This window comes from Chlorocebus sabaeus, chromosome 21 (assembly GCF_047675955.1).
Source record: "Chlorocebus sabaeus isolate Y175 chromosome 21, mChlSab1.0.hap1, whole genome shotgun sequence".
In the NCBI taxonomy this organism is placed as follows: domain Eukaryota; kingdom Metazoa; phylum Chordata; class Mammalia; order Primates; family Cercopithecidae; genus Chlorocebus; species Chlorocebus sabaeus.
Genome location: NC_132924.1, coordinates 21791773 through 21803959, shown reverse-complemented (window position 1 = coordinate 21803959; position 12187 = coordinate 21791773). Strand labels below are relative to the sequence as shown.

The window sequence follows — 12187 nt, the reverse complement described above, 5'->3', positions numbered from 1 at the left end:
CTTTTATTTTGGAGACGATCTCACTCTGTCATCCACGCTGGAGTGTGGTGGCACAGTCATGGCTCACTGCAGCCTCAAACTCCTAGTCTCAAGTGATCCTCGTGCCTCAGCCTCCTGAGTAGCTAGGACTACAGGCACACACCACCAAGCTCAGCTAATTTATTATTGTTGTTATTATTATTTGGAGAAATGGGGTCTTGTTATGTTGCGCAGGCTAGTCCCCAACTCCTGCCTTCAAGTTATCCTCCTGCCTCGGCCTCCCAAAGTGCTAGGATTATAGACTTGAGCCACCATGCCCAGTAGATACCAATCTCGCAGTCTGACTTGTCTTTTCATTTTCTTAGCAGTGTCTTTTGAAGAGCAAAAGTTTTTCTTCGGTTGTTTTGTTTTGTCATCCAGGCCTGGAGTGCGGTGGTGTGACTTTGGTTCACTACAACCTCTTCCTCCCAGGCTCAAGCGGTCTTCCCACCTCAGCCTCCAGAGTAGCTGGGACTAAAGGCACATGCCACTGCACCTGGCTAATTTTTGTGTGGTTTAAAAAATATTTTTTGGAGAGACAGGGTTTTGCTATGTTACCCAGGCTGGTCTCGATCTCCTGGGTTCAAGCGATCTGTACACCTTGTTCTCCCCAAGTGCTGGGATTATAGACATGAGCCACTGCACCTTGCCAAAGAGCAGAAGTTTTACATTTTAACACTATCCAACGTATTAGTTTCTTCTTTTCACATATTGTGATTTTGGTGTCTTATATAAAAAGTCATTGCCAAACCCAAGATCACCTGGATTTTTTCCTGTGTTCTAGAAATTTAGTTTTGCAGTTTACACTTAAGTATGTGATCTGTTTTGAGTTAATTTTTGTGAAAGGTATAAGTTTTGTGTCTAAATTCATTTTGTTCATGTGTCAGTGTCCCCTTGTTTCAGCAGCATTTGCTGAAAGGACTATCCTTTCTCCATTGAAGTGCTTTGACTCCTTTGTCAAAGATCAGTTGACTAATTTTTTTTAAAGGATGCATTTCTGAGCTTTTGTATTCTGTTTTGTTAGTCTAGTTATCTGTTTTTTTTTTCCCCCACTGATACCGTACTGTATTAATTACTGTAGGTTTATGGTCAGTCTTAAAGTTGGGTAGCATCAGCCCTCTACTTTTGCTCTCATTCAATGTTTTCTTGCTACTCTGAGTCTTTTATTATCTATATAAATGTTAGAATCAATTTGTTGATAATCCACACAATAACTTACTGGGATTTTGATTGGGATTGCTTTAAAAGGATATTTCAAGTTGGGAAAGAACTGACATCTTGACCATGTAGAGTCTATGTGCATGGAATTTGTCTTCATTCCATTGATTTCTTTCACTAGAGTTGTGTTATATTTCTCATATAGAGTACTTGGGATTATACATGTGAACCACCATGTCCAACTAATTTTTGTATTTTTAGTAGAGATGAGGTCTCACCATGTTGGCCAGGCTGGTCTCGAACTCCTGACCTCAGGTGATGCACCCACCTCAGCTTCCCGTTGGGGTTACAGGCGTGAGCCACCATGCCTGGCCTGAACATTGTCCTTTGATTCTTAACAGTTTCCATTTCTCTGCCTTTGCATTTTGTTCACCTTTTTTCCATTAGAGCTTTAGGAATATTAATTAGAGCTTTTAAAAAAATTAGTAGTAAAAAATTAGTAGTCTGATAATGCCAATATTTCTGCTGTATCTAAGTCTGACTCTGATGCTTACTTTGTTTCTTCAAACTGTGTTTTAGCATACTTTTAAATTTTTCATTGAAAGAAGTAGTACATGGTTTATAGAAGGAACTGAGGTAAATATGCCTTTAGTGTAAGGTTTTGTGTTTATCTGGCTAGAGGTTAGGCTATCTTCTCTCTTTGCTGTACCTATAAGTATCAGAGGCCAAAATTTCGTCTAGTGTTCTTTTTGTCTCCCCTGTTGTCTTTTGGTTTCTCTGAAATTTCTTAAGTAAGGTCTGAAGTGTGCAGTTTGTTTAGTTGTATTCTCCACTTAGTATACAGGAGCTGTATTTATATAGTGGTAAGGTGTGGAGGGAGGGAACTGTTCTATAGCCTAAAGATTTGTTCTCAGTCTTTTAGTGAACCTGTGCCCCTAGACTGTAGTCTCCAAAAGTACTTCTAATGTTTTGGTTTTTCCCTGAGACAGGAGTGCTAGAGGATGCTGGTATATTGGGTATTTCATTACCCTGAGTCTAAGGCTAGAATGCTCTGGAGTTGAATATTTCCCTTCTAGATTGGCAAGGCTTTGGTGGAACCCTGGTAGGTTAGGCTCTGATAAATAATTTCTCTTGAAGTTGGGCCTTGTTAAGGACAGAATGCTCTGGGCATATTTCATTATAACTATATATTTTTTTCTGATCTTCACTATGATAATCTGGAGGACTTCTGGTTATTAAAAACTGACAAAATGTGGAGGCCTCTCAGGGTCCTGCTGTAGTTTTTAATTAAAACTTGTTCACACTGAGCCTCCAGCTTGGTTTAGGCTTTCCTACCTTGGTAATGGTTCCCAAGGAGGTTTCTGCAGTTGTAAGTTGTGGTTCTCTGTATCCTGTACCTGCCTGCCTCTCTCTAATTTTGGGGGCAGTGGTTTGCCCTGTGACTCCAATTTCCATGATAGCTCTAAGAAGAGTTGTTGCTTTTCACCGTTTCTTTTCTTTTGAGTGTGGAATGGCAGTTTTTAACTCCTTAAATTCCAGACCAGAAACAGGTAGTCCCCAGGGCTAATTTTTTTTTCTATAATTTACTTTTTAAATTAAAGATTATAACATATCTCTAGCTGCATAATATACTACAGTATGGATATACTAGATTTAATCAACCTTTTGTTTATTGGTGGACATTCAGGTTTTCTCAGCTTTTTTCCATTATAAATAGTACTGCTAAAAATATTCTTGTACATATATATTTGCATACTACTGCTGTTATTTCTTTACATTTACTCTTAAAAGTGAGATAGCTAAGTCAAAGGATATTTGTATTTTTAATAATACATATTGTCTGATTATTTTGCCCAAACGTAGCAGTGTGTGAGTATCCTTTCTTTGGCTATTACTGAATGTTGTCAATCTGATAGAAGAGAATGGTATCTCATCATTGCTTTGATTAGTACTTTCTTGAAAACTGGTGAGGTATGGAGCATCTTACATGTATTTATTAACATTGTAATTTTCTCTCTGGATTCTTTATTTGTGGACATTGGCATTTACTTTCAGTTGGGTTATTTGCTGTTCCCCTTATTAATCTGAGTATTAGGCACAATTGATAATGTTTCTTAAAATTGTACTTCTTTTAGAAAAAGTTAGAAAATTGCAGCATAAGAGAAAGTAAAAATCACTTATCTGTTCACACAGATAAACTCCTCTTAGAGTTTTGATACTAATATTTTTCTAAGGATATGCATATATATCAAATTTCCTACCATAATGAAATTTTATGTGGCATGTTATAGTTCCACCACTACATTACATATGATTTTATTAATTTTAAATACAATATAGGAAAAATATGAAGTAATATAAAAATGTTTTTAAAAACACAGATCATGACTTATTCAGTTGATTACATGACCCACAGTTTGAAAACCATTGCCTTAAACCAGGGTTTCCCAGCCCCTGGGCCATGGACAGGTGCTGGTCTGTGGCTTATTAGGAACTGGGCCACACACAGCAGGAGGTGAGTGGCAGGTGATCGAGTGAAGCTTCATCTGTATTTACAGTGGCTCCCTATAGCTCCCATAACTGCCTGAGCTCTTCCTGCTGTCAGATCAGTGACAGCATTAGATTCTCATAGGAGCACAAACCCTATTGTGAACTGTGTGTGTGAGGGATCTAGGTTGTGTACTTCTTATGAGAATCTAATGCCTGATGATCTGTCACTGTCTCCCATCACCCCCACATGGGACCATCTAGTTGTAGGAAAACAAGCTCAGGGCTCCCACTGATTCTACATTATGGTGAGTTGTATAATTATTTCGTTATGTGTTACAATGTAATAACAATAGAAATAAAGTGTACAAGAAATGTAATGCACTTGAATCATCCCAGAACCATCCCTCCACCCACCCATCCCCCCATCCTAGTCCATGGAAAAATTGTCTTCCATGAAACTGGTCCCTGATGCCAAAAAGGTTGGGAATCACTGCTTTAAACTATGTAAATATATAACCTTGGCTTACACCTGTAAGCCCAGCACTTTGGGAAGCTAAGGCAGGAGGATGGCTTGAGCTCAGGAGTTTGAGACCAGCCTGGGTGATATAGTAAGACCTCGTCTGTATAAAAAATTACAGAAATTAGCCAATCATGGTGGCATACACCTTTAGTCCCCGCCACTGGAGTGGCTGAGGCAGGAGGAGGAGCGCTTGAGACTAGGAAGTGGTGGCAAGATTGTACCACTGCACTCCAGCCTGGGCAACAGAGTGAGACCCTGTCTCTAAATAAATAAATAAATTATATATACAGATACACACACATACATATATATATATATAAAACCTTGATAAGTAAAAACCAATTTTAAAATATAGGAACATAAAATTTATCTCTTAATTTAATAATTTCAAACCTTCTAAAATTTTATTTACGTTTTTAAAAGACTCATTATTACTAAAATATTCAAACATCTAAAAGTAAATGAGGTCAGGAGTTTGAGACCAGCCTGGCCAACATGGTGAAACCCTGTCTCTACCAAAAGTACAAAAATCAGCCAGGTGTGGTGGCAGGCACCTGTAATCCCAGCTACTCTGGAGGCTGAGGCAGGAGAATCACCTGAACCTGGGAGGCGGAGGTTGCAGTGAGCTGAGATTGTACACTGCGCTCCAGTCTGGGTGACAGCGCGAGACTCCGTCTCAAAAAAAAAAAATAAAATAAAAAAAAATAAAATAAAATAAAAAACTCCTAGATTATTTTTAAGGGAATCTCAGGCTCATTGTATTATAAAAGTTAGTCTTTGATTATAGAGAGACAATAGATAATGAAATTGTAGTTATATTTAAAAAGAAAAGAGACCTTATAGTTAACAAAATTAGCCATAATTTTATGTCATCTAATGATCTACATTCACGTTTACCCAGTTGTCTCAAAAATGTTTTTTATAGCTGCTTTGTTTGAACCTGCATGCAAACAGGATGTGCATGTTATTCATGATTAATTAGTATTTTAAGTCTCATAATTTATAGTAACTATTCTTGCCTTTTAAACATTTTATTCCTTTTTTTTATTGGAGAGTACACTGCATTTTCAATTTGGCCAAATGCTTCCTTTAGGTGTTAGTTAGCTTGTTCTTCTATCCCTCTTATTTCCTTTAAATAGTAATTAAATCCAGAAGTTTATTTAGATACAAATTCAATTATTTGACAGTTGTACTTAAAAGGTTATGGTGGAAGCTGCTATATCTTGAAGTTTCTGTGGGCAGAAATTTGGGAGCATCTTGGCTTGGCAGTTTTGGTTTGGGGTCTCTCATAAGATTGCAATGAGATGTTAGCTAGGGTTGTAGTCATTAGAAGGCTTGACTGGGGTTGGAGAATCCACTTCCAAGGTGGCTCCCTCACATGGCTGGCAAGTTGTTCTCTTGGTGGGAGGTCTCACTTATTCTTTACATGGGCCTTCCTCAAAGTTGCTTAAATATCCTGACAGCCTTGGCGGCTGGCTTCTCCCAGGTTGAATGATATGCTGCATTGTCTTCATGACCTAGTCTTGGAAGTCACATTATTCACTCTCCGATATTCTGTTGGTCACACGGACCATCCTTGAATCACTGTGGCATGGCATGGATGCCAGATAGTGAGGATCATTCAGGACCCTTTTGGAGGCTGGCTACTGTCAATGATTTCAATTTCAATTTCAGAGTACATGATTTATACATCTTTGACCTTATCTTTCTTGTAAACTAAAAGCCTTGGTTCCTAAAATATTAACATAGCTTGTTTTGTTCTACCATATACATGTAATAATTTCGAAGTAGCAATGCTAATTTTAATTGCCAACAAGACTACTGAATGCAGTTTAAGATTTCTAAGTGATTCCTTTTGTCCTTAAAAAATATACCCCCCAGCTGTATATAGTCAGTATACTGTTTTGTAGACAGTTTATGTAACCAATTTGATAAACATAAATCCACCTAAATGTGGATATGTTTCCAGTTTTTTAGGGATTGCTTTTTTTTCCCCTTTTTGATTTAATGATGTATTTTAATTATATAAAACGTGTACTTGGTTTCAAACTCTAAACTATAAAACAGGTACATTCAGAATAGTGTCACTTCCATTCCTTTTTTCTTGTTCTCTCTCTTACCCATGGGTAACTATTTTAAATGTTTGTTTCATCCTCCAACGTTTCTTTTGTACATATTCACCTTCCCCTTTTTTTAATAAAAAAAAAGGTAGCAATGTTTTAAGTGCTCTACTCTACCTTTTTCTTTTCATTTAACCATACACGCTGAAGTTTACTCCATATAAGTAGACAAAAATCATTCTCTCATTTTATTGCTTAGAGGCACTGCACTGTGTGGATATACTATAGTTTATTCAGCTAGTTTCCTAGTGATAGATGTTTTCATTGTGTAAATAATGCTGCATTGGATAGCCCTTTGCATACTTCATTTTGTATTTTGGCCAGTGAATTTTTGGTACAAGTTCCTAGAATTGGGATTGTTAAGTCGAAGGGAAATGCTGAATGTGATTTAGCTAGATATTGCCAAATTTCTCTCCAGAGGGCTTGTATTTGTGTGTTTCCACTACCAATGTATGAAAGTGTTTCTTACAGCTTTGTCAATAGTCTCTGGAGTTCTACTTTTGGATTTTTGTCAATTTAGTATTTTGGTCAAGTTTTAGTTTGGGAAATTAATTAATTAATTAATTTTGAGGCAGAGTTTCATTCTTGTGCCCAGGCTGGAGTGCAATGGCATGATCCTGGCTTACCGCAGCCTCTGCCTCCCGGGTTGAAGCAGTTCTCCTGCCTCAGCCTCCTGAGTAGCTGGGATTACAGTCATGCACCACCCCGTCTGGCTAATTTTGTATTTTTAGCAGAAACAGGATTTCTTCATGTTGGTTAGTCTGGTCTCATCTCCTGACCTCAGGTGATCCACCCGGCTTAGCCTCCCAAAGTGCTGGGATTGTAGGCGTGAGCCACAGCGCCTGGCCATAAATTTTTATTACGAGCAAAGTTAAGCTACTTTGCATTCACTTAGGGGCACTTTGCTCTTTTTTCAGATGAGCTAATTGTCTCTTTTTCTCACTGTTTTGTAAGGTCGTTGATCTTTTTTCCCCCTAATTTAGAGAGTTTTTATTTTATATACATACGTATATATATATATATGAAGAGAGAGAGAGAGACAGAGAGACACAGTCTTGCTTTGTTGCCCAGGCTGGAGTGCAGGAGCACAGTGGCACAATTGCGACTCACTGCAACCTCTGCCTCCCGGGTTCAAGCAATTTGCCTGCCTCAGCCTCCCAAGTAGCTAGAATCACAGGCGCCCACAACCATGCCTGGCTAATTTTTTTTTTTTTTTGCGACAGAGTCTCTTGTCACCCAGGCAGGAGTGCAGTGGCAGGATCTCAGCTCACTACAAACTCCATTTTCTGTGTTCAAGTGATTCTCATGCCTCAGCCTCCTGAATAGCTGGGATTATAGGCATAAGCCACCATGCCTGGCTAATTTTTGTATTTTTAGTAGAGACAGAGTTTAACTATGTTGGCCAGGCTGGTCTTGAACTCCTGACCTCAAATGATCCACCTGCCTCACCCTCCCAAAAGTACTGGGATTACAGGTGTGAGCCACTGTGCCTGGACTGTAGTTGATACTAATAATCACTCTGCAGTATAAGTTGCAGCTAATTTTTTTCCAGGTTGCTATATTCTGTTAATTTTGCTTGTAGTATTTTTAGCCATGCAGAGGATTTTTATTTTTACATAGTCATATTTATTACTTCTTGGTATGAATTATTTCTTGATTCCTAGTTGGAACTTTTTTTTCTATTCTTAGATTATTAAGGAATTCTGTGTTTTTTTAAAAGTACTTTTATGGTTCTCTAAAAAAAAATTTAGATAACTGATTCATTTGCTTTTTTTTTTTTTTTTTTTTTTTTTTTTTTTTGAGACCGAGTTTCACTCATGTTGTCCAGACTGGAGTGCAATGGCATGATCTCAGCTCACTGCAACCTCTATCTCCCAGGTTCAAGTGATTTTCCTGCCTCTGCCTCCCCAGTAGCTGGGGTTATAGGCACCCACCACCACACCTGGCTAATTTTTGTCATTTTGTAGATTAATTTGCTTTTATGCTGGTGTATAGTGTGAGAGACAGACAAGTTTTATATTTTTCTGGCTATTCAGATATCCCAATACCACCAATTAAAAAGTCCATCTTTTCCCCACTGAATTGATATACCGTCTTTATCATATAGTAAAGGTCCATATGTATGTGAATGTATTTCTGAATTTTCTGTTTTATTTCATGTTTATTTACCAGCATCACACTTTTTAATGATGGAAATGTATACTGGTTTAATATCTGGTAGAGTGTGTACACATACCTCCTTTCTCTTTCAGGTGTTACTTTGCTATTCTTAGTTATTTTTCTATGTGGATATACATTACAGAAAAGCAACCAATAAGTATCTTGAAAAATTTGGCTGTGTCTGATTTATAAGCTAACATAGGGATAATTATCATCTTTATCATGTTTAGCCTTGCTATCCATTTGCTCATGTGTACTTTTCTGTCTTGTAAGAGTGTTTATAGTTTAAAGGATTTCTCACATTTCTTATGTGAGCTGGGACTACAGATACACACCACTACACCAGGCTAATTTTTGTAGTTTTTGTAGAGAGATAGGATTTCGACATGTTGCCCGGGCTAGTCTCATGTTCCTGACCTCAGATGATCCACCTGCCTCAGCCTCCCAAAGTGCTGGGATTACAGGCATGAGCCACAGTGCCCGGCCATCTTTTGCTTTTTGAGTATTAATTTTTCTTTTTTGAGACAAGAGTCTCACTCTGTTGCCCAGGCTGGAGTGCCGTGGTGCGATCTCGGCTCACTGCAAGCTCTGCCTCCCTGGTTCACGCCTCAGCCTCCCAAGTAGCTGGGACTACAGGCGCCCACCACCATGCCCGGCTAATTTTTTGTATTTTTAGTAGAGACTGGGTTTCACTGTGTCAACCAGAATGGTCTCGATCTCCTGACCTCGTGATCCACCCACCTCACCCTCCCAAAGCCCTGGGATTACAGGCGTGAGCCACTGGGAATTTTTTTTTTAATCTCATACATAGTACCTAGCCTTTCCTATTAAATATTACATTGGTGGTTGGTTTCAGAGAGGTACCATAATAAACTTTTAAGAAAGACTCCTGTTGCAAGTTTACCAAGAGTTCTTTGCTCTGTTTTAAAAATTAGGAACTTATCTGAACCAAGTTCAGATGCCTTTTTTTTTGTCTTGGTGTTAGTTTTTCTGCTTTTCACAAATGTAATGAATTCTATTTCTCATTCAGTTTGTGTGTAAGTTTCATTTAGGATTTCTAAATCTCTCATAAGTACGTTTGTATAGTTTGTGTGTGTGTGCTATGTGCTGTTTTAGGTTTTTGTAGAAGGACTAAGCTGTTTTTTATAAAATAAAGTTGTAAATTCAAATTATATTGTTTTTGCTCAAATTCTTGCCTTTAGGTACTCTGGAGCTGTATAAACAGAATTAAATTACATGTTTATTGAAGCATTTAGAAGTCACCTAACATCTTTCTTGGCCTGCACTCTTTTTTGTTGTTGTTTAAAAGCAGTTCTTTTACCAGCTTTTAATTTTTTGATAAACTATATTGATTTTATTCAGCTTCTAAGAGACAATTTGATGTCTAAAACATTAATCGCACCTAGAAACAATATAATATGGAGAACAGCAGGGTGATTTTTTTTTTTTTTTTTAATCGTAACTGTTTTTTGGAGGGGAGAAGAAAATAGGTTAGATGTTTTCCTTGGGATTTATTTATTGATATTATTAAGTCCAGAGAGAAAGGTGAATGTTATTAAAGTAACAAAGTAACACTTCTTTTCAAGGATTAATTCTTCCTCCCCCAGCCTTTTATTGTTAAAAATTGTGAATTTATAGAAAAGTTGTAGGAATAAATTTTTAATGTATTAATTATTCTCATTCTTAGGTGCATTTTATCTGGTGTTTGAATATATGGACCATGATCTGATGGGACTACTGGAATCAGGCTTGGTTCATTTTAATGAAAATCACATAAAGTCATTTATGAGACAGCTCATGGAGGGTCTGGATTATTGTCATAAGAAGAACTTTTTGCATAGAGATATTAAATGTTCCAATATCCTTCTAAATAATAGGTATGGTTATGAACTTTATATATATTTAAAATGAGTTTTACCATGGACATGTACATGGAGAGAATAGCCTGGAAACTGTAGCAGCGGGGAATGTCGGGGATAGTGAGGGTTGAAAGTTACCTATTGGGTACAGTGTCCAACATTTGGGTGATGGGCACCCTAGAAGCCTAACCCCTATTATTACATTTCTAATACCCGTGTCACAAACAAGCACATGTACCCCCGAATCTAAAATTTTTAAAATAAAGATACAGTGTTACATGACGTTGCACCTTATGTTAAAAAATATTTAAAATTTAGTTTACTTTATACAAACTATTTAAAAATAATCAGGCCAGCCACAGTAGCTCACGCCTGTAATCCCAGCACCTTGAGAAGTAGAGACAGGCGGATCACTTGAGCCAGAAGTTCAAGACCAGCCTGGCCAATGTTGATGAAACCCTGTCTCTGCCAAGAAAATACAAAAGTTAGCCTGGCGTGGTGGAGCACACCTGTGATCCCAGCTACTCAGGAGGCTGAGGCATGAGAATTGCTTAAATCCAGGAGGTGGAGGTTGCAGTGAGCTGAGATCATGCCACTGTACTTCAGCCTAGGTGACACAGCGAGACTCTGGCTCAAAAATAAAAATAAAAATAATCACCAATATTATAGCTTGGGATACCTCAAAAGTTGTGTTAAATATCTGTTAGTGGCCAGGCGGGATGTCTCACGCCTGTAATCGCAACACTTTGGGAGGATGAGGCAGGCCAATCACTTGAGGCCGGGAGTTCGAGACCAGCTGTGCCAACATTGTGAAAAGCTGTCTCTACTAAAAATACAAAAATAAACCCGGTGTGGTGGCACACGCCTCTAATCCAAGCTGCTAGGAAGCCTGAGAAACGAGAATCGCTTGAATCCCAGAAGTGGAGTTACAGTGAGCTGAGATAGTACCACTGCACTCCAGCCTGGGTGACAAAGCAAGACTTGGTCTCAAAAAAAAAAAAAAAAAATCCAATAATAGTCTGTAATGCATATAAAATAATACTTACTTTACTTTTCTGTTTGCTATTTTTCCAAGTAATGTGAATGGATCATCTAATAGCAATATAATTTCAGCTTTAGGCTAAGAATAGATTTTAGAAAATTTTAAAAAAACAGTCACAGTTGTAAAGTGAACTTTTTGGAAGTGTGTACACACACATACACATTCACATATTTAAAACTTATGTAAATAAGCTTATATTCGTAACAGCTTATATTTGAACCCTGGTAATTCTCTTGTAATTGGTACTGTTTGTTAATTTAAATAAGGCATGCCTGGTTCTGATTTTAATTAATAGACAGTGTTCTATGCACCTAGCCCCTCTAAAACTGGAGAATTAAACAAATTAAAAGTGATGTCACTTAATTCTTGTGCACTGTTACCTTGAACAAGAAATTTGTCTTACTGCTAAGTAATAAAAATGATCTCATTTTATTTTGTTTCCATTGAAGTGTGCTTTTCTAAATAGGAACTGAATAGTAATAAAATACTATTCTAATATTATAATACAGTAATTATAATAATCATATTGCTATAATTAAGTTTGACTATCCAAGGATTTGTTTATTTTTTTGTTTTGTGAATTTATCCACTACTTGCTTTTACCTGTATTACCTTGATGATATTGAAGTGTGAGCAGAGTTAACGTTTACATAGGTATTTTTTCTTATCAGTTCTAGGCATAGAATATAAATGTGTATTGTCAATTTAGAGTAAATTAATACTTTTTGTTCATTTTGTCTTTTTTCTACCAGAGGGCAGATAAAACTTGCAGATTTTGGACTTGCTCGATTGTATAGCTCAGAAGAAAGGTAAGCATACC

At 37.4% G+C, this 12187-nt stretch overlaps 1 protein-coding gene across 2 annotated transcripts in view; it reads left to right on the top strand.

Moving 5' to 3' along the window:
* CDK13 (cyclin dependent kinase 13) overlaps positions 1-12187 on the top strand; it is a 137759-nt gene that overhangs the window by 75639 nt on the left and 49933 nt on the right. For both annotated transcript variants that reach the window (XM_073008945.1, XM_073008944.1), the window contains exons 6-7: positions 10154-10343; positions 12120-12176. In XM_073008945.1, the coding sequence (XP_072865046.1) occupies positions 10154-10343; positions 12120-12176 (247 nt within the window). The remainder of the gene's footprint in view (positions 1-10153; positions 10344-12119; positions 12177-12187) is intronic.